The 27,408-nt window shown below is 37.4% G+C and overlaps 1 protein-coding gene across 1 annotated transcript in view; it reads right to left on the bottom strand.

The window, feature by feature from the left end:
- Positions 1-943: 943 nt before the first annotated feature.
- The window catches only part of PSMD1 (proteasome 26S subunit, non-ATPase 1), an 85,809-nt gene continuing 59,344 nt past the window's right edge, over positions 944-27,408 (bottom strand). Inside the window, exons 17-25 of the mRNA XM_070422377.1 lie at positions 25,572-25,686; positions 21,271-21,387; positions 13,600-13,702; positions 12,786-12,955; positions 9,816-9,908; positions 7,561-7,647; positions 6,942-7,088; positions 2,975-3,130; positions 944-1,161 (exon numbers count right to left, since the gene is read on the bottom strand). Coding sequence (XP_070278478.1) covers positions 2,984-3,130; positions 6,942-7,088; positions 7,561-7,647; positions 9,816-9,908; positions 12,786-12,955; positions 13,600-13,702; positions 21,271-21,387; positions 25,572-25,686 — 979 coding nt within the window. The 3' untranslated portion in view covers positions 944-1,161; positions 2,975-2,983. The remainder of the gene's footprint in view (positions 1,162-2,974; positions 3,131-6,941; positions 7,089-7,560; positions 7,648-9,815; positions 9,909-12,785; positions 12,956-13,599; positions 13,703-21,270; positions 21,388-25,571; positions 25,687-27,408) is intronic.

Here is a 27,408-nt window from a genome sequence, read left to right as displayed (position 1 = left end):
CCAGGGTTGATTTTTTCCCCCTCTTATTTTTCAAATAATCTATGAAATAGTTTAACTGTCATAAATTTGAAAATCATGTGCCCTGGCTGGTATAGCTCAGTTGGTTGGGCATTGTCCCATGCACCAAAAGATTGCGGATTTGATTCCTGGTCAGGACACATGCCCCGGCTCAATCTCCGGTGTGCTATAGGAGGGAGCTGATCGATGCTGTACCCTCACATCAATGTTTCTCTTTCTCTGAAAACCAATAAAGTATTCTTTAAAAAAAATATATCTATCTATATATATAACCCTAATATGCAAATGGACCAAACAGCATAACAACTGGTCACTATTATGTGTGCTGATCACCAGGGGGCATGCGTGGAACATGGCGGGCATTAGCCACAGTGGGATGGTGGAGGTGAGTGGGGGTGCCAGACCGAGGCGGGGCACTGGTCACTGTCATCGGGTTGAGCCTTTGGTGGTTACTGAAAATTCTTTGCTGCCACGCAACCGTGGTCCCGCCTGGCGCTCACACCTGCTGCTGGCACTGGCCCTGTTTGCACCCGCTGCTGGCACTAGCCACAATTGCTCTGCACAGTCAGTGGGTGTGAGCGGGGCTGGCGCCGTCAGCATGTGGGAGTGGTGGCGGTAGGAGCGGGGCTGCCAGCAGATAAGGGACCAGGGCCTGTGGCGGGAGGGGCTGGGCAGGGGCACAGAGGGTGGGCCAAGACCTGCCCCTGTGCCCACTGCAGCCCACAGTTCCTTTCAAGGTGCACGAATTCGTGCACTGGGCCCCTAGTGTATACATATAAAAGTCATACATATTCATCCTAGCAATCAAGGTTTTAGCTCTTTCGGTTTAGACATTTCATGAAGGTGGTGGTGGTGATGATGAAAGGCATTAAGCCCATTTATTTAAAACCCAGGCTGAAAATCAAACAAACAGTCCTTGTCCATCTGGAGATTTTAATATATTTATTTGAAAACCAAGTTCTGTGAAAGCACATACTAAATAGTCATATATCTTCTCTTTAACCCAAGACTTGCAAGACAAGGTTCTTCAGGTCAGCGCAGAGGCAATGATACATGCAGTGAATAGCAGGTCTCAACATGAATTTCCTCATAGACATTTCCAATATGAGCCTGGACAACCTTCTTCAGGTGAGCAATGAGATCCTGGGGGAGGGAAGAAGGGAAGTAAAGCTAGGGTCATTCTTTATTTCAAAAACGTTTTTTTTTTTCTTTTAAACAACTAGCTGTTGAAGTCTAAAACTAGCCCCTAACCATGCCTATACAGTCCTCATATGCCAGTTTGTGCTACAATAGACTATTTTCACATTTCTATTGGATTGAGTATTTTATCCTTTTGAAAACTATTAAGAATTTAACTTCCAACTAAAAAATTTCTAAACCATCTTGTACTAACTGCCTTGAATGACCTAATCAGGGGTCTTCAGTGAGGTGCTGTGAAAGGAAGAAAGGGCTAACGTGAGTCGGTTATACAGAGACTGGGTGCTCATGGTAGTAATACTGTCATGTGCTGGCTGGGAAAGCTGAGGAAACATCAAGATTTCCTGAAAAGAGAAATTCTCTGAAAGAAAATTTTCAAGAGCAAGTCTAGATAGAAAGGACGTTAGTATAAATCACCTTCTCTCTAAGGTCCAAACTGTCTCTCAGAGGCTTGAATATATTTTCCTACTAATGACAGAGTTTATGCTTTAATATATAGCTGACATTTCTGTAAAAGCTTTCATTAATTGCTAGTCAGTATATAACACTCATGGTGTTAGATCTGTAATCTGACATTTAAATTTAAATATATTTTTATTTTGTAATTAAGTGATACTGTTCTTTTTAAAAAATATATATTTTTATTGATTTCAGAGAGGAAGTGAGAGGGGGAGAGAGAGAGAGAGAGAGAGAGAGAGAAACATCAGTGATGAGAGAGAATCATTGATTGGCTGCCTCCTGCACGCCCCACACTGGGGGGATCAAGCCTGTAACCAAGGCATATGCCCTGATCGGGAATTGAACCGTGACATCTTGGTTCATAGGTCAATGCTCAACCTCTGAGCCATACCGGCTGGGCAATGATACTGTTCTTACTTTATTTAAAGAGTTGAATAAATTAATATCTGTCTGACAATGTATTTGAACTAGGGTAAAATTAAGGAAGCTTGATCATATATCTTCAAATATGTGATGACCATTCTAAAAAATGGGAGAAATATGAATGACAATTTTGTGAAATTAGATTATTCCAAACTTTTGCCTCTAAACCCTCCCGTCCCCCAACATTGTTAGAATGCTGGCATAATAATAATCTTTTTCAACTGGACAAAGCTTTGTGTTACAGTCTAAATGACCCCAAAGTACCTATATGCACTGTGTTTTATACATACTAGATGTTCAATAATTTCACTATATAAATAAATGTTAAGGCTTTTAGTGCTGAAAGTATTGCCAAAGGAAAGGGAGAGAAGAATCAGTGAGAAGTCCAGGCCTGTGGTACTCAAAGTGTAATCTATGAACCATGGCTGGTCCACAAACTGTAACTGATCTACAACAAGGAGCTTACATCACAATGTAAATCAACTCCATCATTTAGCAAACTGTTTGTTTAGCTGACTTCTTTTGGGTTGAGGAGGAAGCAAGGCTGTTTTGATAAAAGAAGCACTGAGCAGATTAACATCCTAAAGCAAGCTCTCTACCTCCTCACAGACCTATAAAAAGTTTGCAGACCAGCTACTTTGAACAGCATTGGTAGTACACTATAGGGTAGATTCAAAGAAGAAAGAAAAAGGAATTGGTGGTTATGATGGTAAGCAGAGATAAAAAAGGGGAGGGGGCAATTATTTAATACTGTTTAGGTAAATAGGGATTAAGCACAAAAGAAAGGGAAAAAGTGAGACAATGTCCCCACATAAAAAAACTTTTCTGAAGAACTGACAAAGAGATTTCTCTTAATATACAATTTTGTTCCACACACCTCTGGTTCTTAATCATCAATATACTCAAATGGTTCCGGGGGTTCTGGCTCTTGTTCCTCTTCCTCGATTTTTGGGCCATGGGCTGCCACGGGTTCCACCAGCTCTTCAATGTCTTCACTGGTATCCTTCAGAATGATGACACCTCCAATGGAGAGCTGTCAACACAAAGCAGGGAATAAAGAGGCACAAGCTCTACTCATAGTCCAGGTTGCTCCAGAATCTAGAGTGCATATTTGTTAATGGTATTTTAAGATTGCCTGAATAATTTGGAAACAAGAACTGGGCTAGAACTACACTTTACTAGGTGAGTCAGGAAACCTGGCATTTGTGCCTGTGTTATGCTAATCTTCCTGACCTATTCTTTTGGGTTAGTGAGGCCTAATGAAGAAAGCAATGTCAATGCCCATTATAACGGATAAGGAGTATTTGCAAACTTAACCCAGTGGCTCTGGAAGGCAGAACATGTGGTACTGCTCTATTTGGATAATGCATACCAATTTAAGAATAGTATTTACCAGCCCTAGCTGATTTGGATATAGCGTCAGCCGGAGGACTGAAGTGTCCCCAGTTTGATTCCGGTCAAGGGCACATACCTCGGTTGCAGGCTCAATCCCCAGCCCTGGTCAGGGCAAGTGTGGGAGGCAAACCGATCCATGTGTCTCTCTCACATTGATGTTTCTCTCTCTCTGTCTCTCCCCTCCCTTCCACTCTCTAAAAATCAATAGAAAAAATATCCTCAGGTGAGGATGAACAACAACAACAACAAAGAATAGTATCTCACAGTACTAGCTTTAGCCTGACTGCAAGGAGAATGTTTACTATCCAAATATGATATTCTAATACTATATTCTAGTACCATGCCTTTCTACTCAAATTGTGGTCCAGGGCCAGTAGCATCCTTATCATCTGGGAGTTTGCTAGCAATACATAAAACTTGTTCCTACCCTAGATCTACAGAATCTGCATTTTAACAAGATCTCCAGGTGATTTATACACACATTAATGTTTGAGAAGCACCCTAGTCTAATAGCAGACACTTTATTATTTGTGAAAAAACCATAATTTTAGACTCAAAAGACAATCTACAAAGGAAAAGTCAAATTTTCTTCAGCAATTTCAGAATGACAGAGAGAACAAAAATACAACAAATACCTGAGTGTTTTTCACTTTGATCTACAAATTCGTGTGATGTAAGGCAATGAATAAATAGCAATTCTATTAAGGCCTCTCCCAAACTTATTAGCAGAAGGTAAATTCAAACACCAAACTCTGGTGTGCTAATCTTAATTCTATTTGCTTGCCTGTGTGAAAGGAAATGGAAAGCTGCTCTCTACAATTAAATCAGCGCACAGTGGCAGGGCACATCTGGAAAAAACATATTTTCTACCAAAGCACATTACTGGGAAGGAAAAGAAGCACAAGAACATTAGCTAAATGATTCACAAATGTATAAGCATCTCTGCAGTTCAACCTAATCTGATTTTTTACTCATCAGAACTCTGCCCTGCCATACTGTAGAACTGGTGTGTCTTCATAAATTTCTAAGCTATTTTCCTTCTCTTAACAACACATATCCATACACTTTAATCTAGATTTTTTGCTCTTAAAAAGTTTGCTTTTCTTAAGAGGAGCCATTTTATGAATAGACCCTACTTTTACTACCAATATTCACCCAAGAACAATCGGAGTACATGGTTTATGGCCTAAAAGTTTACTCAAACCTTCTAAAGCAGCGGTCGCCAACCGGTGGTCCACAGACCAAGGTCTGAAAGGTTGGAGACCGCTGTTCTAAATGACCAAATACTAGAAATACATGTTTTACTAAACGGAAGAAAATACCCATGTTCACAAAAGGACTTCCTACAGTTTGGAAACATTTGGCTTCAGGTTACAACTACTTATTTCATGTTTAGTGAAATGAAATAATCAACTCAAATCTTGCAATATAATCAACATATGGAAAGAACTTTTTATAGATACAGGGTTTAGGCTTACTAATGTGTTATATGTTAGTAAGAAAGTTCAAACTTTCTAAACAGAAAATTAGATATATGACATTCTGTATTCTGAGAAGACCAGTGACAACTGAAGATACACACAATGGAACAGGTCCAGTTGTCAAGAGCTCCACACTCTCTTTAAGACATCTTTTTAAAAAAAAATATTTTAAAAATATTATTGATTTTCAGAGAGGAAGGGAGAGGGTGAGAGAGATAGAAACATCAATGATGAGAGAATCATCGATTGGCTGCCTCCTGCATGTCCCTGACCTGGGGGGGGATCAAGCCCACAACCTGGTCATGTGCCCTGATTGGGAATCAAACTGAGACTTCCTCCTGGTTCATAGGTCAACACTCAACTACTGAGCCAGCTCGCCAGCCAGGTATTACATAGTCTTTATTACAAGTCCAAACAGAACTCAGTCCTTTAATACTATTTTGTTCTCTGGCAGTATCTTTGAAATTGGGAAGTATAATTCTTCCAACTTTGTTCTTCTTACATTGTTTGGGCTATTCTGGGTCCCCTGAATTTCCATATGAATTTGAGGATCAGCCTGCTAAGTTTTACAGTCAGTAGGGATTTTGATAAAGACTGTGTTGAATCTGTTATCAAATTGGGGAGTACTGTCATCTTAATAATACTAAATCTTCCAATCCATGAACACTGATTATTTTTAAAAAATAGGTTCTTATTGATTTTAGAGAAAAAGGGAGATTTTAGAGAGAAGGGGAGAGAGAGAAATAGAAACATCAATGTTGACAGAGAGTCATCAATTAGCTGCTTCTTCCATGTCCTCTACTAGGGATTGAGCCTGCAACTGGGGCATGAGCCTTGACCAGGAATCAAACTGTGACCTCCTGGTTCATGGGTCAATGCTCAACCACTGAGCCACATGGCCAGGCATGAACATTGATTACTTATGTAGTTTTCTTTTCTTGTGAGGTCCTTGTCTGGTTTTACTATCAGGGTAATACTGGCCTCACAGAATGAACTGGACAGTGTTTCCTCCTTTTCAATTTTTTAGAAAAGTTTGTAAAAGACTGGTGTTAATTTTTCTTTAAATGTTTTAAAGAATTAACCAGTGAAACCATCTGGTCCTGAGTTTTTCTTTGTAGTTTTGATTCTTACTTCAATCTCTACTTGTTATAGGTCTATTCAGATGTTCTAATTCTTCTTGTGTCAGTTATAGTAGTTTGTGTCCTAGGAATTTGTCCATTTCATCTAGATTACTCAATTTGTTGGCATATAGTAATTCATAGTAATTGCTTGTAATACTCCTTTTTATTTCTATAAGGTTGGCAGTAATGTCCCCTCTTTGTTTATTGATTTTAGTAATTTGATTCTCTCCCCCCTTTTCTTGATTTAAATAGATAGGTTTATGTATTTGCCATACATAATAAAAATAATTTTAACAATAACCAACTTATTACAATGTGGGGCTAACATGAAACATTCTGTCTTAGAATAAATTAAACGGCATGACAACCCTCTTTTCTAATAGTTAAATTCAATTCTTTCAGTCTCATGTATTAACTGTATTACCTTGTTTAATCTCTGCCACATTCCTATGAGGCAGGGATGATAATTTTTACTTTATAGTAGAGGAAATTAAGGCAGAGAGAGGCTTATTAGTGCCTGATCTAAGGTCACATAGGCTGTCAGTGGTAGAATCAGGATTCAAACACGGCATGTCTGGCTCCAGTCTATGCTCCTAATCACTACCTTGCATTAGGAACTTCTTTGGTGTAAGTCTCTGGTAGATGAAGGTATTTCACAGGATTATACAAAGGAAAGTTCCCCCATATCTATATGGAATGGAAGAAAATGTTCTCTCTTTTGCTAAGAGATTTATTAGGCTAAGAGCTTTCCCCAGTGCTTTGGAGATTTATCATTTTCTATAAATATTATATTGTCCTATGGGTTAATATCCCTTGGGTATATAGCTAAGGGCCATAAGTAACTTACTGGTTTGAAAGGCTGGTATCTACAAGTCTCTGGCATTGTCAGAACCTTCAGCTGAGCAGGCATAACTCGGGCTGGGTTATCCAGTAACTGGAAGTTTGGCTCAGGTTCTTTTTTCTTCTCTTTTTCTTCCTTTTTCTCTGCCTCATCCTAGAAAATATTAAAAAATAGCCCAATAAAGGTTCACTTCTGTTCCATATCACTGAATAACGTTGGATAAGTTTACTGAGCAACTATTAGGTACAAAAGGTACTTAGGATTAGATATAATAGAGGTATAATTAAAGTAATATCAAACTCAGAGGAGGGAGAGGGTAACTCTGCTTGGGGGTAAGAATGGTACTGAACTTGGTTTAAAAGAATGAGGTTTAAGTGGACCATTTCAATTGTCATTTCATCCAAGAATTCATTCCTGATTTGTACCATGAAAGATTCTATTCTTCCCATGAATAAATATACTTTCTAAGTCTCTTCCAATTAAAATTATACCAGTGTCTATACTTGGAATAGTACAATTATTTAAAGGAAGCCAAGGGTAAGGTATAATAATATTCAATTAAGGAATAATCTAGATCATACAGAGATGGATAAATCAACTCATGTGACCACCAAGTTATACCTACCACTTCCATTTTTTCCTCCTCCTTTTTTTCTTTTTCTTTTTCTTTCTTTTTAGCCTTGGCAGTAATAGATAAAACAGCTGTGGAAACCTAGAGGAAATAAATAGGATATACCATTGTGACTCCTTATCGACATACAAATGTACAAGAGTCCAAAGAGAACTCAGTTCTATTATACTATTTTGTTCCCTGGCTGTAACATAAAGAACAAAATAACCGAAGAGTAAATGGGAAAAGCAAGCAGGACATTTATTCACATAATTACTACTATGTTCATCAAGTAAAGCTTTAGTTCTTGGAGGTTTGTGTCCAATGTAACTTTTTTTTTTTTTTTTTAAATATCTGCCACTTACTTTGGATACGGATTTGTTGTTTTTATTTATTTATTTTTTGTTAATCATCAGCCGAGGATATTTTTACATTAATTTTTTTTTAGAGAGAGTCACATCGATTGGTTGCCTGCCACATGTGCCCAACTGGGGCTGGGGATCGAGCCTGCAACTGAGGTATGTGCCCTTGACCTGAATCGAATCTGGGACCCTTCAGTACTCAGGCCGATGCTCTACCCACTGAGCCAAACTGGTTAGGGCGGCTATGGATTCGTTATCATATGCTTCTGAGATAGAGATTTGAGTGACGTACCCTTTATTACTTCACAGGGAAAGCACTGGAAAACACAGATTTTCTCCAAACTTGGTTGTAAACATACTCTCATTGGACTAGATGCCCTACATTGGTAATATACAGTGGGTGAGTGATTAGCTTGGAATTATTCTCCTTGATAGATCTCACTGAAATCAAAGGTGAAACCAGGACTGTGAAAGGCTGGCAATATTGATTTAAACTGACTTCAAATAATCAACTGACTAGTATGAAACATTCTCTTGAGATGAAGAACCATTATCCTAAATATAAGGTATCATTAAAAGGTAATTTTACTGAGAAAACTTCTGGAGCAATTGCAGCTAATTCACCAAAGTCTGATTTAACATGTGTCAACACGTGTCCTCATACACTGTTGGTAGGAGTACAAATTGGTTATATGCATTTTGAAAGGAAATTTGGTTAATACCTATAAAAATAAATAATGTGCATTATTTCTGATCAAGTATTTCCACATCTAAGGTCTTAACCTATAGATATATACTGTACATGTGCACAAATATCTATAATAATAAAAGCTTAAGCAACCATCGCAACCGAATGGATGACCGAATAGGCTGCGTAGGGCGACCAGGCCGGCAGGGGGGTTATAGTGAGGGGGACCAAACAACCGAACAGCAGGCTGCGTGGGGCAACCAGGCCCGCAGGGGGGGCAGTTAGGGGTGACCAGGCAGGCAGGAGGAGGCAGCTAGGGGCGATCAGGCAGGCAGGCAGGCGAGCAGTTAGGAGCCAGTGGTCCCAGATTGTGAGAGGGATGTCCTGGGGATCAGGCCTAAACCAGTAGTCAGACATCCCCTCAGGGGTCCTGTATTGGAGAGGGTGCAGGCTGGGCTGAGGGGACCCCCCCCCCCCACCTTGTGCACGAATTTCGTACACTGGGCCTCTAGTATACGTATAAAGACTGTTATTATAGTTTCATTTGTAACAGTGATAAATAAGATATAACCTTAAATGTCTACCAGATAAGGAACTGGTAAGACAAATAATAATATACACATAAAGGGACAGCTTGAAGTTTGAAAAATATAAAATTCAGACAGATTGAAAGTTTTAAAGATAAACTGTTCAAGTGAAAACAAGAAGCAGAACAGTATGTAGAGAATAATTCTATTTTGTGGTATGAAAAGTAATGATATATACAGAGAAAACATTGGAAAAAATTCACAAATTGTGATTCTTGCAATATGGGACTTGAATAATCAGGAGAGAAAAAGGGCTTTTACTTTATAGTCCTGTATATTAGATTTTACCATAAGAAGTATTACTTTAAAAATATCTAATTTAATTTAGCCACGGCTGGTGTGGCTCAGTTGGTTGAGCGACATTCCATGCACCGAGAGGTCGCCCATTCGATTTGCTCGATTCCTGGTCAGGGCACATGCCTGGGTTTTTGGCCTCAATCCCCAATAGGGGGTGTGCATGAGGCAGCTGATCAATGTTTCTTGCTCTCTCTCTCTCTCTCTTTCCCTCCCCTTCCTCTGTCTCTCTAAAATAAATAAAAACATTAAAAAAATATTTAAAACAAACCCAAGTAAAACACTAAGTAGCTCCTATATATTGAGTACAAATGCTGTTTGAAGTAACAAAGTACCTACCTTTTCCTTTTCTTTTTCTTTTGGTACTTCCAGTGGGGCAGGATATGCAAATGTGGATGGTTTACAGTTTGATTTATACTGAACTTTCGGCATCTGAAGAAATAAAAGAATTTCCCTCCTCCATTAAAATAATCAAAATAAAGATTTAAGTATTATATGCTCTTAACAAGTATACAAATGTAAAGGGATGCCAGAAGTTTCAATCCAGGCATCCCTTTATCTCATCTTTACTGACCATAAACCTGGCTCAGTGGGTTAAATCCCACTTATGGTGTGAGCATCAGATTGTTACCTCTTTTGTAAAGTGTTATCTGATTATCCAGCCTGCATACATAACTTCTATATCCCTTCCGGTACCACATTAAAAACCTTTACCAGTTTGTATACAATTTCTACACCACATAATTATATCTTATAAGAATCTAACATGAGCCTCATGAAAAAATCAGCTTCACAGCACTTATTGACCAGGTTTAAAGTTCTCTGGTCTTAATTTTTCTGTTTACCCAGTTTGCATTGATAAAGAATGATCATAAGCATTATATATACTGGAACAAGAAATCTTGTCTTTCCATCTCACTTTCATTGTAAAGAATGGAAATAGATGCTCCAGCTGGTTTGGCTCAGTGGATAGAGTGTTGGCCTGCGGACTGAAGGGTCCCAGGTTCAATTCCAGTCAAGGGCATATGCCCAGGTTGCAGGTTTGGTCCCCAGTAGGGGACATGTAGGAGGCAGCTGATCAATGATTCTCTCATCATTGATGTTTCTGTCTCTCTCCCTCTTTCTTCTCTAAAATCAATTAGAAAAAAAAAATATATATATATATCTATATGTATATATAAAAGCCTAAGCGACCGTCCAACCGTCCAGTAGCTATGACACACACTGACCACCAGGGGACAGACACTCAACGCAGGAGCAGAAACCACAGCCACGGAAACATGGAACAGGACTGATGAATCTCAGAAGGAAGGGGAGATGGGGGAGGGTGGGAAGAGATTAACCAAAGATCTTTCATGCATACTCCAGGCCAGGTGCATGAATCCGTGTACCTGGCCTCTAGTGTGTGTGGATGTGTATATATATACACACACACACTGAATGGCCAGATTATTATGACCAGCCAGATTATTATGACCACCCCATCAGTACTTCGTTGGGCCACCTTTTGTCTTCAATACTGTGGCGAATTTTCTTGGCATTGACTCCATGAGATGTTGAAAGGTGATGCGAGGAATCTGACAGCAGGCCTGATGAATAGCACTGTCCAGTTCTGTGAGATCTGATGGTTGTGGAACCAGCTGCCTGATGGCTCTTTTAACTTCGTCCCACAAATGCTCAATTGGATTGAGATCTGGTGATTGTGGGGGCCACCTAAGCAAGGTAAAGTCTCCCTCATGTTCTTGAAAGCACTCCTGCACAGTACGAGCACCGTGGCATGGAGCATTGTCTTGTTGGAAGAAGCCATCTTCATTGGGATACGCCATCAACATGATAGGATGAATCTGATCAGCAATGATACTTAGGTATGTTGTGCTATTCAGACATTTATAATGATCTGGCCCTTTAGCAACTTCAGCGCGAAATTATAGCTAATTTGCCTACAAACGTCAGGTGGTCATAATAATCTGGCCACTCAGTGTATATATAGAATAGAAATAGAGATCATAAAATTGTGGGTCAGAGGAAAAAGTCCTTAAAGATTCTACAATATGTTTAACCACATGTTAAAGGTTAGGGACTGGGAAACCAAGATTCTTGTTCTGAGAGATAAAACTGCCCAATATTTACACATCTGAGTAATTTAATACTGAACCACTTAAAGGATAATTTTCTGAACAGCTATATGGAAAAAAAAATCAATTCAATGAAATAATCTCTATCAGCCATTTTTTTTTCTTTTTGCCTAAAATTTTTCCACTCTAAAAACCTAATACAACATTTTAACAGTAATGACCAGATATAAAATTATTTAAGGGTCAAACAGGTCTCTGAGAGGATGGAAGAGTAAAAAGTATTGAAGAGCCATAGAACTGAGAAGACCCAAGCACAGCCCCATTAAAAAAAAAAAAAAAAAAAAGATGAGCCCAGCTATTGTGGTTCAGTGGTTGAGCATCAACCCATGAACCAGGAGATCACAGTTAAATTTCCAGTCAGGGCACATGCCTGAGTTGTGGGCTCAATCCCCAGTGGGGGGTGGGGGTGGGGGGCATGCAGGAGGCATATCAGTGATTCTCTCTCATCATTATGTTTCTATCCCTCGCTCCCTTTCCCTTCCTCTCTCTGAAATAAATAAAAACATATTAACCTTCATTTCTTATTAAGATTTAGTTTAGGTCCTTTTCTTCCTTGCCCAGATTATTATAACAAATTTCCATTGATACCAGAATGATGTTTCTAGAATGCAAACCTCATCATATTATTTATCTGCATGAAATCATCCAATAGCTCCCAGATTTTTAATAAGGTTCATCAGAGTAATCTATAAAGCCTTTTCATGTTTTTATATTTTGCCCTCTCCCTCACCATTCCCTCTCAATTGATTTACCTAAGGTTACAAAGTTAGTAAGAAGAATTAATTTTTAAAATTTCCACCAACACATTCTACTCAACAGGTGATGATTCAATTTAAGGGGGAAATATCTTATTTTAAAAAAAAGTATTTTTTACAGAGAGGAAGGGAAAGGGATAGAGTTAGAAACATTGATAAGAGAGAAACATCAATCAGCTGCCTCCTGCACACCCCCTACTGGGGATATGCCTGCAACCAAGGTATATGCCCTTGACCAGAATCGAACCTGGGACCCTTCAGTCTGCAGGCCAATGCTCTATCCACTGAGCCAAACCAGTTAGGGCGAAATATGTACTGATGGGTACTAACTCATCTTTAAAATTTCATGAAAATATTTGTGAGTAGATAGTGAACAGAATGTGAAGATACACTATAAAACTGAGGTCTCACAAACATACCTTTAAGTCCTTGTTAAGGCCAATGACACAGGTAGGGGTATAAGCCAATGACAGGAAGTGTGAAAGAGGAAACCAGAACCAGAACTGGGTAAAGACAAGGACGCCAACCACAGAAGGCATATGGGTATGTCCAGTCCTAGACTGTAAGGAGATTGTGACATTATGACCACCTGTAGAAAGAGAAACCATTAACATGAATTTAGGAGGGCAATAATAAAGATTTTTAAGTACTGTAATAGGGAAGCATTAGGTGATTATTTTAAGAGTACAGTTTATAAAATCTAATATGGAGTTGCTGGAATTAGCCAGTGAGCTATCTAGGGTCTCTAAGACTGAAAGTGGCAATATTTTAACTGAACTCAGGGTAAAACTAGACTTTCTTTCTATAGAGACAGGCATTTTTGGTTGCTAGAATTTGTCTAAAACATAACTTTTCCTCCAAATTTTTTCAATTTCAACTTGTTTAAAACTAATATATACTAAGACAATTGAAAAAAAACAACCAACACTAATTGAACACTTTAGTAAGTGACAGGCTCTGTTCTAATTGCTTTACATGTATTTTTTATTCTTACATACTATGAGGTAGACTTTACAAGATAAGAAAACAGACATAGAGAAAGGGAAATACCTTCTCAAGATCATATGGCTAGTACTGTAAAGGCAATGGGATTCAAATCCTCATAGTATGCACTCTGCTAAATTATTTCTATGAATAATTTATCCCAGACTCAATTTCTACCACATCATACAGTTATTTTATTTGGCTTAGTGTAAACCGATAAATATATCTGGAAGACTTAAAAACACTTACCTGCATCCAATATTCCCTGGGCCAGAATAGCACCAAACTTGGCCATGACATCATCATGTTTATCATTGATGACTTTGGAATACAGTTGTCTAAACTGACTCACCTGAAGGAATAAGAGAAAGAATTATAGACTAACTAGAAGGCCTGTGCACAAAAAATTGTGCAATGGCAGGGAAGGGGGGTCCCTCAGCCCAACCTGTGCCCTCTCACGGATCACCCTGCCGCTCGCCCTGCCCGCCCCGCTCGCCCCGCCCACCCCGCCCAAGACACTGCAGGCCCAGATCCCGTGCTGGGGCGGACAGCAGCTCGGATCACCCTGCCGCTCGCTCTGCCCACCCCGCCCAAGACACGGCAGGCCAGGATCTCGCCTTGGGCAGGGCAGCGGGATCTGCCTGCAGTATGCAAATTAGCCGCCATCTTTGTTGGCAGTTAATTTGCATATCTCGCTGATTAGCCAATGGGAGCCGTATCGGAGGTACGGTTAATTTCAATCTTTGTCTATTATTAGATAGGATTCTATTCATTTGCTGTGTCATTTTAGAGCAGGAAAAAACAGGTTGCTCAATTGGTAATGAAATTTGAGTCCTGAATTTCACAACATTCAAAGAGAGGAATATGGACCATATTTGAAGGCAACATAGTTCTATGGTTGAAATTATGGTGTTATGACTTTTCTGGTGTGGGAGCACCAGTTCTGTTTTGAGTCCTCATTCCACAGTCAATGACTCAGGCTCAAAGGAATGTTGAATCCAACAGTAAGGCTTTCATTGCACTGTGAATTACAGCTATTCTGCTTACCATCAACCTTACAGATTTCTTAACAGGCATGGTCCTTCCAGTCTACCCTAAAGTAAATTACCCTTCAGTGAAGTTGTGTGAGGTATATTTTGGATTAAGTATATTCACACCTACAGCAAAGGTTCATTATGCATAAACACTAATTTTTTGAGGACATGTCACAATAATTACTCTTATGAAAAGGAACAAAAAAAAAAAGAAAAGGAACACACTAAAATCAAACATGTGCTGACTCATTTAGGATGGGATTACTGGTAATTTTGTTTGCTTCTTTATTCTTTTCTGTGTTTCCTAAACTTAATATATGACTTTTATAATTAGAAAATAATACTCATAAAATTATGTTCTTAATGTATTTGTGATTCCTTTAAAACGATTTGGATAACAATAAGTGAACTATTTTAGACTTCTTCCACATCTTACAGTTCTCTGTTTTCTCACCAGTGCTTTTCAAATGATAGGTACCCAGGAAGAATTCTGCTTATTCAAGAAGAACATGATGATGGAGCTCTCCACATCTGCCCAAAGCAGAATATACTGAATTTGAGCTTCCTAATGTGATGACTTTATATGCATGAAATAGTTTCAGATCTCTTCCCTTCTTCATTCATCTTGGTCTGGCAGGCCACATTGTGATAGTGCAGAGTAATATAGAATCAGACAATGCTGGCTTATAAATACCTCTGCTCTAATAAGCTGTTTGGGTAAGTACTTAGTTTTTCCGAGACTGTTTTTCCTCATCGCTACAGACATCACAGCATCTACCTTACATGGCTGTTATAGGATTATATGGAAAAAAAAAGATGTATAAAAGGCATTTTATAGTTCAATAAGCATGGCTCTTACCATACAGAGGCAGAATCCTACCAGTCCTTCTATTATCTCTGTAACCTAAATACAGCTAAAAACTTATATTCCTTAAACACGGTTCTCGTTATTATTCATAGGCAGCAACAGAATGTGATGGAAAAACAATGAACTAACTGCCACTACCAAGCACATGAGCATTAGTAAGCTACTCCTTTCTCTGGGTCTTACTTTTTCTAACTATAAAACCCAGCATGATTAGATCATCACAAAAGTCCCTTCTAGTTTTAAAAAGTCTAAGTTTTGATGCTTCTATTCTGGTTCAGCAGGTCAAATTCCTTTGATTCTGAACTTCTTTCATTTTTTTTCCTTTCTTTTTGTTTCCTTTTCTGTGAACTTCTTTTAGATGAACACTTATGTTACCTTATATAGGATGAAAATTTTATGTTGTAAAGAATGTTATAAAATATTTTAAGAACTTATAAAAAGGAATACTGGACAAAGCACAGTATGTACATTATAAGGAAGAATTTAAATATAAAATTACACCTAAAACAATAGGAAAACATCTGGTGAACTGAAAGACGGATTTAAAAAAAATCAATGCAAATACATAATGGGCTATCTAATTAATATTAAGTATACTACTTTAAAAAACTAGTATTTAATCACTTAAAATTTTTTCTTCACATTTTACTACTTATGTAGCAGTAGTTTAATCTCATTATTATGATTCCTCATAAATTATTATTATTTTTGTAGGTTAGGATAATATCTTAAATTTGGAAGTCAACTTCAAGATCATCTGGTGTACTCCCTTTATTTTACAAATGTGAAAGCTAAAGTAAAATAGGTGAAATTACTGGCTTACTTGTGATCACAAACAACTAACTGCAATTAGGGCTAGAATCAGGATTTTCCGACTCAATTTCATTATTATGAATAGTATGACCCCCCATATAAGAAAGAGTTTGTAGGAAAAGAATCACATTAATTTCCCATCTTATCTATAATAATAAAAGTGTAATATGCTAGTTAGACTTGACGTCCTTCTGGACACCTTCTGGATGAAGCTGCGGTGGTGGGGGCTGAGGCAGCGGCAGCCGCCAAGGCAGTGGGGGCTGAGCCCCTGGCACCAATTTTGTGCATCGGGCCTCTAGTATTATAATCTCACAGAAAAGAGACAGTTAAATCTACCTTCTCCAAATTAATGAATTTTTAATATTCACCCTGTTTTAAACTCTAAACCTTATACTACTGGAGGGAAAACACTCTTAGATGTCAGAGAAAAAATAAAGAATGGGAAGAAGGGAATGAAGTTTCTTGGGAGTCATTTTTGCTGGTACTCATCACCTGGCTATATCTCGTCTTTTCTATTTTCCTGAATATAGAACTGTAGCTGCCCATGAGGGATCAGTTTGGGAGTTTTTTCCTTTATTTCCTTTTCTCTTTCTATTACATCTGCTGTTATGACTTAAACTCCAGGTCTCTAATTCTTTCCAAGAAGTACTTGAGGCCAGATGAATTTTGGAATTCAGAATTTAGAAAGCTAACATGGTGCATGCACTATATATTAAGCAATACTCAGAGTATAGTGTGGAGGCAATGTCCCATAATAAAACAAATTAATGTTTCTGAAGCAGCAAAATGCTTGAATATTAACACTAAACAGAATAAAGGTTACAAATGAGTTCATATTGATTGGGTCAGGTTTTACAGCCAAATGAGTCCTTAAAAACTAAAAAACCTCTTAGTTTTTAGAGCTTTTTGAATTGTAGATAAAGAGCTATGCACTTTTAAAATTTCTCTGTGGCTAGTTTCCAAATCTCTTTCTTTAGTTCTGACTCTTTTGCTATGCTCTCATCTGAAATCCAGCAGACTTACTAGCATATCAAACTCAACACACCTAAAATAAAAATTTTTTATTCTTCTTTCAAGATATTTCTGTCAGTGCTTTCATGATTTCCCCATTATCAATATCCCAAATAATTTCAGCTCCTTCTCAATTTTATTATTAATATTTTGCTCATGGTAGTTGCTTGTAGCCCTTTCTTTATATTACTACCTACACTGTTAGAGTTCAGGTCCCTATCTTAAGGCAACAGTATACTATAGATTACTATTTACAAATGTGTTATGCTGTAAACTATTACCATATAATATTAAAATTTCAAGATTATAATTTCACCATATAAAAAAGTTCACACATTTCTCTACAGAAATATTTCTAGGTTACCATGATAGCTCACAAAAGCCTAATCTACCCAAACTGGGGTTTATTTTAGAACCTTAAAAGCTTATCAAGCTTGACCAAATATAATTCTACTTCAAGAAAGGGTATCTTCTCAGTGGTGGGTGAAGTTTCCTTATAGCAGACCAGAGGACAGATGGTATTAGGCGAGGAGGAGCATGAGATCCATTCTTATACATTAGTATTTTTATCTGATTCTATATTCACATTCAAATAACTGCTAAAGATAGATTCCATGTCACAAGAAAAAACAAAAGTCAGATCCGTCATAAAAAGCAGAGTTGGGTTCCTGGGAGAAAACAGCTCCAAGGACCTATTCCTGTTTATGTCCAAAGGACATTATTCTAGTTAAATAGTTCTGAGCCTCTGGTCAAAGGGCTTCCTAAATTGAGTTTGTAATCACCCAGGATGTATGCATGTTGCTGGGTATATGTTTGTGAGACTGAGCAAGCAAAAACTGGCAGAGGAAAAGCAAAGATGTACTGGAGTTACTTCAACTAGAACTACAATTTAGAGCTAAGTGTTAAGATGGCATTCTGTAAAAGAATGTGACCTGTATCCTGATTACATAAAAATATTTCCTTTGGAAATGTCAATTATAAATCTCACAAAATATCTGAAATATGTTCCTTCTGAATTCTTTTGAGGAGGGGCTATAGTTTTGATGAAATTAACACTTAATTTTATATTTCAAGGTGTTTCCACTTTATTGCATGTACTGGTTTACAGCCTTTAAAACTTCTATTCAAGCTTGTTAACAGCTTTTTCTTTTCAGCAAAATGTTACATACCACTCCAAATGAACTGTCAATGTTGTCTTATTAGCAATTATCAGATAGAAATGATAGAAACTATAGTCCACAAAGCTTTTTATCACATGTTAATAGCAGAAAACAATGAGAATTTTAATCTCTCCACTCACCAGGATATTTTTTCATTGCTTTTCAGAGTGGAAGGGAGGGAGGCAGGGGAAGAGAGACAGAGGAGAAACACTGATGTAAGAGAGATAGACAGATTGGTTGCCTTCCACATGCACCCCCATGGGGCTAGGGATCGATCCTGCAATCCAGGACGGGGAATCAAACCTTTCAGTGCAAGGGCTAATGCTCTAACCACTGAGTCCCATTGGCCAGAGCAAAGAACATTTGATTTTTATACTGCATACACAGTTTTGTTTTTGTAGTCTGTGAGGGTACAAACTTGACTTTCCCCACTGAGTTTATATTAATGGCAAGGACAATTAGCTGTTACAGTATTTCAACATTCTTAATCAATACCCAAGATTGTGATACAACCTGAGGATGGAAGTGTACCCCATGTATTTACATGAGCTAATAAGACTTGGCTCAACAATATTTTATAGAATGATTTAAAAATATTAATTATTTAAACTGCTGCTTGCCGAAACCCGTTTGGCTCAGTGGATAGAGCGTCGGTTTTCGGACTGAAAGGTCCCAGGTTCGATTCCGGTCAAGGGCATGTACCTGGGTTGCGGGCACATCCCCAGTAGGAGATGTGCAGGAGGCAGCTGATCGATGTTTCTCTCTCATCGATGTTTCTAACTCTCTATCTCTCTCCCTTCCTCCCTGTAAAAAAATCAATAAAATATATTTTAAAAAAAATAAAAATAAAATAAACTGCTGAATTTTTGTACTTTTTCTAAAAATGAAAAAGTTTTATTTATTAGAATAAACAGTTGAATGTTTTCTCAAACTACAGTCTCCCCTACCCAATCACTCCCTATTCCAAAGGACTCTGCCATTATTGGTACAGAGCTTATGATTATGAAATCCTACAGCAGATGCCCTAGCTGGTTTGGCTCAGTGGAGAGAGCTTTAGCCCTTGGACTGAAGGGCCCAGGGTTCAATTCCGGTCAAGGGCATGTACCTCGGTTGCAGACTCAATCCCTGGCCCTGGTCATGCCACATGCCATAGGCAACCAATTGATGTGTTTCTTTCACATTGATCTTTCTCTCTCTCCCCCATCCCTTCTACTTTCTCTAAAAAAATAAATAAATAAATGGGAAAATATATCCTTGGGTGAGGATTAACCAAAACAAACAAACAAATAAACAAAAAACATCCTACAGTAGAAATGGGAAGATGGTAAACATCTTGTTCACAATACAAATAATGTGCAACTGACATGTGAGGTCAAAGTGAATAAATATCTGTTTATTACCATTAGGGGAAGTATATTCCATTGCCTAAACTTTCTTCTTCTAGTGCTATATTACTCAATTGGATAACCTCCAACTGATAAAGATCAGCAGAAGGTCAAAAGCAAAAATAAAAAATGCAAAAGCTATTCATAACTGCTATATTTAAAACAAAAACCAGAAAGAAATGTGGCCTGTGTGAAAAAATGTTTATGCTCTAGAAGACAATGATTAAAACAGATGAGAAGACTGATTCTATCTGCAATAATGTAATTTTTGGATGTCTTAAAATTTTGACAAAGAGAGAAGCACTGAAAATGAAACAAAAATGATAGTAACTGCTCAGAAAGTGAAACCTATTAAATAAAGTTCCATAAAATAAGAATGAATAATCAAGGAGTTCTGGAAATTTTTCTCTTTTATCCCCATCCCTCATATTAACCTATTTTGCTGAAAAGAATAATGCTGGTTTAGCGCAGTGGATAGGGCATCAGCCTGCAGACTGAAGGGTCCTGGGTTTGATTCTGGTCAAGAGCACATGCTGGGATTGCGGGCTCGATCCCCGGTAGGGGGCGTGCAGGAGGCAGCCAATCAATGTTTCTCTTTCATCAATGATGTTTCTATCTCTCCCTCGCCCTTCCTCTCTAAAATCAATAAAAATATATTTAAAAAAAAGAAAAAAAAGAATGATGCTGAACATCTGCTTGATAGGGCAAAAGACAATATACTAATGTTTGTTTGTTTTTCTCTGTTGTCAATTTTTTGACTGCTTCTCATATGAGAGCAGGATTAATATGAGGCTGTTAACTGCCCTAATTTTAAATTAAGAATGAAAAGATCTGAAATTATTGCACTAGCTATCACATCTATTTAATATATATCAAACATGGTAATTGTTAGCACATGTAAATAAGACCTATGCATTTTCTATTTCTCAACAAAATAGGCTTCAGAGGGACCACATGGACTGCTTAATATGAACAGCAGTCACTGTGCACTGACATCTGGTACATAAAGTGAGAGGCATTAGCTACTGACTGAGGGACTAGCGGGGGATGGTAGGGAAGAAGGAAGGTGGGAGGGAAATAGAGAGGGAAAGAGGATGAGAGAGACAAAGGGAAGAGCAGGCAAGCTGCACTGAAAGGCTATTATTATACTTCCACCTACATAGAAGAGCAACATATGCAGGGGTGTTTCTTTGGACAGATGTGGGTCAAGAGGGAAAAGATAGCTGTCCTGAAGTCATCTGAAATCCTGTCCAAGAGATTACACAAGAGGGCAATGTCATTTCTAAACTGAAATTGTATGTACTGCCTGAGTTTACATCCTGCATCAGAGGAACAAGTTATCTCACTGAATAGATTTTAAAAGGACAGTAAAGGAGACAAAATTAAAGTTGACTTTTATGATTTCGTGAACTCATGAGTTCTATTTTTCAAGTATGGTTATATAGTTGAACTAACAAAGTGACCATAAATCTGCAAGAAATGCATTTAAAGAGTATTATATATTTAAAGTTTTCCCATTCTCCTATCTCTTGGCTTTCTATGAGTTAAGTGTTCACCACATTTGAGGTAAAAATGTCCTCAAAAGGAGGTAAGTTTCTAAAGGAAAGCTTGAACCAGCTGTATTCTAGAGTCTCGTTTTGTTTGCTCACCTTTGGACAAGTGATTTCAGTCTGCTGGATCATGATGAGAGCTGAAGCTATGAGAGCTCCTTGCCTCACATAGTTCACAGGGTCATTTGTCATTGGTTCTAGCAAATTAATTGCTTCCTGAAAGCATTAAAAAACAACAACCCTTAAATAAAGTTCATATAGTTGGGTTTACAAATTAGTTACTGCATTCCAAGTTAACTATCTTCATCTGACATTGTAATAACAAGTTAATTTAAGACAAACTGGATGCACAGTTCAGAAGAGTATGCTTTAAGTTTCAATATAACTGATGGTATGTGAAAAGGAAGCTTGTAGAACACGACTGCTCCTGTTTTGAGGTAAAAGAGGTCAAAAAGAAAGAGAAAATGATTAATGTTTGATAAAGCACCCATTATTTCCTAGGCACAGTGGTAGGTATTTTATGGACGTTATCCTAGATAATCCTCTTAAACCTAAAAATAAAACAAAAACAAAATAACAATAGCAACACCAAATAATCTTTATAAACAAAGAAACTGAGAGTTAGAAATGTTAAGTAATTTGCCCAAAGTCACATAAGTAGCAAATTGAGGTCAGTCTGACTCCAAAACCTGTATTAAGTATCCAACTTCCTTCAAATACCAGGGTATGGCAATGTCTTAGATAATTTTACAAGATGGGGTGGGAACAGGTGGAGGAGGTTAATGGGGGGACATCTGTAATACTTGCAATAATAAAGATAAAGTAGAACACAATCAACTAAAAAAAAAAAAAAACCCCACTAAATCAAAACAAAAAACAAAGATAAACTTCTAAAACAAAAAAGAGTTTACTTGTTAATAGCATGGTAAAAAATTTAAAAATAGGACTAGAATTGATTTCATGGTTACACTTCACAAGACCATATATAATGAATGGGACTTTCCAAACTGTTTACCAGGATTTCCTCAATATCATATCCTTCGGAATGTGATCAATACTATGAAAAAAGGATTTCTTGATTAAATATGCCTGGGAGTTCCTGCATAATATATATTACCTCCTGTTACAGATTCAAATGTATATATCATATCAAAGGTTCTAGGAATGTACAAAAGCTCCAGGCACATAAAGTGATGTGGGATGTTAAAGAAACCACTGGAACTTTTGTTTTTCCCAGTATTTGTCCATAGTAATGTTACTAAGAACTCTTTTCCTCATATAGTAACTTCTATTAACACCCTGTAGAACATTAACACCCTTCGTTAAGTGCCACTTTTTAACATCCCTTATAAGGTTCTTAGGTATAAACCTGGAGGAAAAGAGAAAAGGGATTTACAAGATTATCAAATTTATTTCTTAATACGTATGCAATTTCTCAAATATTATTTCTTCCAAGGTCAAGGAAAAAAAGAATAAATTGAATTTTTTTTTTTGGAAAATGACGTTAGATTTCTTTAGATGTGGATTTAAAGTTATATGCCACTTAATGTTGGGGATACATTCTGAGAAATGCGCAGTTAGGTGATTTCGTCATTGTGTGAACATCATAAAGAGCACTTACATTAAAGAGCAGATGGTATAGCCTGCTACTCTAATTGTATGTGTTGTACTTTTATATGACTGGCAGTGCAGATTTGTTTATACCAGTGTCACCACGAACACAAGAGTAATGTGTGGCACACTTACTGATGGCAGTTACGACATCACTAGGTGATAGGAATTTTTCAGCTCCATTTTAATGTTAAGGACCCAAATATCAGTATATGATGCACGACTGTATTTATTTGTTTTTAAAAATGAGAGTTAGCGTCAACCCATGAGCCACAGTTTGATTCCCAGTCAGGTCACATGCTCCAGTTGTGGGTTTGATCCCCAACAAGGGGTGTGCGGGAGGAAGACCATCAATTATTCTCTCTTATCACTGATGTTTCTATCTCCCTCTCACTTCCTCTCTCTGAAATCAATTAAAAAATATATATATTAAAAAAGGAGAGCTATTAACAATATTACACATACCAGATGTTTTCTTTCTCCCACTTCATTAAAAACTGTAATGACAGTGTGCAGAGTTTTTCAAACTCATATATTGTCAATACAGTTTATGAAGTAGTCATGATAAAAATATAACCAAATTTCCAACTTGAAAGTTAAAAGACACTAACTTGGCTTTTGAGGTCTCCTATATAATAAAAGGCTAATATGCAAATCAACCAAACGGCAGAACTGGTCGCTATGACATGCACTGACCACCAGGGGGCAGACGCTCAATGCAGGAGCTGCCCCCTGGTGGTCAGTGTGCTCCCACAGAGGGAGCACCACTCAGCTAGAAGCCCGGCTCATGGCTGGCGAGCACAAAGGCGGTGGTGGGAGCCTCTCCCACCTCTGTGCCTGTGGCACTACTAAGGATGTCTGACCGACAGCTCCTGGACTGTGAGAGGGTGCAGGCCGGGCTGAGGGGACCTCCCCCCCCCCGCACGGTTTTCATGCACCAGGCCTCTAGTGTGATATAACATCAAAGATATATTTTAGCATAAACAGATGTTTCAGGTTTTTAAGAAACAAAAATAACCAAAGCACCAAATTTCAGACATGTATTGATATGAAGATCATACAAACTAGAAGTAAAGCGGACTTGTATAAAATTTTTTAATTGAATTAACATATCAGATGCTGTGTCTCAAAGAAGATTTGCTCCAAGATATTAAGTTTAAAATAATCTGGAAAGAAAACAAAAGTCTAATTTACATTTAACTTATGAGGCTTGACATAAATGTCTATTAAAGACCTGAGAGGGTAAATACTTAGTAAGACATTTAACTTATATGAAGGCCAATTTCTATAAACTGCACTTTATATAACCAATGACATTTCTAATAAAAGTGAAGATTCATCTATATATATATAAAAGCCAAGCAACTGGAATGACCAGAACAACGGGTCGCTATGATGCACACTGCAGCTGACCAACCTCCCAGGGCCCCTCCCCACAGCCGCCCTCACCCACCCATGCACGAATTCGTGCACTGGGCCTCTAGTTCTCATATAAAAATTTCTCACCCAAAAGAAATGAAAACATCAAAAAAAAAATTAAACTCCGTGAGGGCAGAGACCATGTCCAACTTGTTCACCATCAAATCCTTAAATGATCTTCCCTCTATCATTCATGTGACAAATATTTACTGAAAGTCTACTATGTGCCAGGTCTGACTTTAGATTCTAGCAGTGAACACACTGTTCCCAGGAACTTGACATTTCAGTGGAGAGGAGTCAGACAATCAATAAAATAGGTGTAAAAATATGTTAGGTGGTGATAAGTGCTATGAAGAAAAATAAAGCAGGGTAAGGAGAGAGAATTGAGGATACTGGAAGGGGATGTTGCCATAAATTTTTACACAATTCCTGCTACATGTAGTAAAAATGCCTATTTTAATCCCCAGCTTCAATTATGCTTTATATGGTTAGAAGAAGTTATTAGCATCTAAAAATAATACACTTCTTAGAGAAAAAGTAAAGCAAATTAAAATTTAATTACTGAAGTCAATCAATAAATGAATAGCTATACTTTGTTTTACTTTAGTTTACACAATAGATGGTAAAAAACTGACTTCTTTCCTCTGATGTAAAGACTCTGGTAGTATAATCAATCTCTCTCTCTCTCTCTCTCACACACACACACACACACACACACACACACACACCTGCCAACCCTATTAAAAGAAAAGTTCACTAAGCTATGGGCATGTGTGTTATAAAAGATATGTTATTGCTGTGAAAAAAAGAACAAAACACAACACTTGTTATTTAAGCAATGACAATGCATTTCTTTATGAATCTCATGAATTGTGTTTTTAAATCATCAACTTGCCTAACCTAACTCTGTCACTTTGGAGGGCTTAACAAATATCAGGTTAAGTTCATGAGGAGAAAATAGGCAAATAGCAATAAAATAATTTGTTTAAAACCAAATCAACCCCAATAAATTTAATAAAAATTAAAACAACAAGAACAACAAAAAATCAAACCAAAGGAATAAAACTGAATTGGTGGCCTCATACGAGAACCTTGATTTCCACAATACCAAATCTGCAAATTAGACATGTAAAATAACCGAAGTCAACAGCATTTTTCCCATTACAGCCACCTGTATAATGTGGTAGTTTGTTCTTAAATGGCTTTGAGCCATCCAGAACAGTAAAGTAATGAAGTTCTGGGAAGCTTTGTGAGGCAAGTCTTACAGATCACAACACTCTCGTATTTTTACAGCTGTTACATAAACCTTTCTGTGAAGGAAAACAGTCTGGCGCCAGGAAAGAACTGATTCCATTGCTGTTGGGCTTTACCTTGTTTCCTGTACCAGCACAGCAGATGCCCAGGGCCATGGCAGCTCCATAACGCACATGAGGATTATAACTCTCTGACAACAATGAAACAACGCTGGGGCACTGTTCAGGGGTCCTGATAAGAAACAGAGGAAGTGAAGACAGTGTTATACATAACACATTTGAAATCAAGATGGGAGAATTTTAACCATTTTTTTTAAAGTTATGAGAAACAATAGCTATATTTAACCCAGAAATTAAAGAATTAAAAATCTACAGAATTAGAATTATTGATATTAGAAATCTATCTTCAATATTCAGAGAATATATGCAAAGAAAGAGGAATGTATCAGTGATTCCTCAACCACAATTCCGCCTCACAGAATTAGTCATTCCTGGTGCCTCCTCCATAATCGGGACTAACCATGGGGACCTTAGGGGCGCACACTTCTTGCTCTACACCCATATTCTTATATTTCCTGCTTACTCTCTGTGTCTTGTTTCAGAAGACATCATTTATAGAGATTCTAGGATGTTTCCAAAACTGCATGAAAGATTTAAATCCCCCAGCATTATCCTGGCTGAATATTAAACTAATAAATAAGCTTTGATAATGAGGAAATTCTGATTTTTCTGTCTTTTATGTTGATAAGAAGTAGAGAAATTGTTCTTTTGTCATCTTCATATGTTTGCAAAAAAGAAACAGGACAACCTTGACTAATGAAGTCTCTGACCTCTAAACGACTCTTGTTATAGTGGTACCCTTGAGGGGTAGCAGGACAGGGGTAGTAACTAGAAGAAGAGAGTGTAAGGAGAGTTTATGGCAGGCTGGTAATGATCTTGAATTATGTACTAGTTATAAAGGTGTATTCAGCTGTGAAAATTCATCAAGTTGTAGGGCAATGATTATGAACACGTTTTCAGAAATATATCACACTTCAATAAAGTTTGTTAAAAAAATACTATCCACATTTACATTTCAAACAAAGACTATCCCATTGTGAATGAAAGCAGTTATCACCTATAGACCAATTCAAAGCTATAATTCAATGCTGGAATTGTTCTCTAGCCTCAAACTCCAGCTATTAGTAAATTCAAATTTCAAATGGAGCAGAGCCAAGGTTATGAAAACTGTCTATAAAAGTGGAATTTTGCTATAAGGGAAGGTTGGATTATTTCCCCCTATAATAGAGTCCATTAACCTTTCTTAAAAATGTTCTCAGTTTGACAAAGTTTCCTAGTATGAATAACTTGGAAATAATAATAACGGCAACAATATGGAATATACTAACAAGATCTGGGTTCTAGTCCTAGCTTTGTTAATTTTTTAAAACATGACATTAGGCAAGTCAATTACATTTTCCTTTCTGTAATCAGAGATAATTTTTTTCTCCTATTCTGCAGGAATAATATAAAAAACAAATGGGCAAATAACTAAAAATATGGTAATAGCATATGAACATTGAGATAAATAGTAAGTTATATAAGAGGAAGCCATGGAGTAAAAAACCCATATTTAAGTTCCTGTTTTGTCTACAAATAGTTGGGATAATTTAGATTAAGGTTCAATTAACCAAATACTTTGGGGTCCCTTTCCCCTGCAAAAAGGAATGGGAGTAGAAGTTCTATAAGGTCTGCTCCACTTAACAAAAATTCTTTGGCTTCAATGAGAAATGTTCCTATGAAATAAAAATGAAATTTAAAGTGATATTACACCAAAAAGACTGTTGGACAGTTATTCTGTAACTGTAGTTGACAGCACCAGCATTTAACTTTTATTTAACTCCTATTAGGCTAGGAACTTAAAGCTCTGTCCATGGTTTGATACCCAAATTCTCGGACAAACAAGATTGCACAT

This window comes from Myotis yumanensis, unplaced genomic scaffold (assembly GCF_028538775.1).
Source record: "Myotis yumanensis isolate MYYU_CA2020_CCGP unplaced genomic scaffold, mMyoYum1.0.hap1 SCAF_8, whole genome shotgun sequence".
Lineage (NCBI taxonomy): Eukaryota > Metazoa > Chordata > Mammalia > Chiroptera > Vespertilionidae > Myotis > Myotis yumanensis.
The sequence above is the reverse complement of the archived record's forward strand: the minus strand, read 5'-3'. Positions and strand labels throughout refer to the sequence as shown.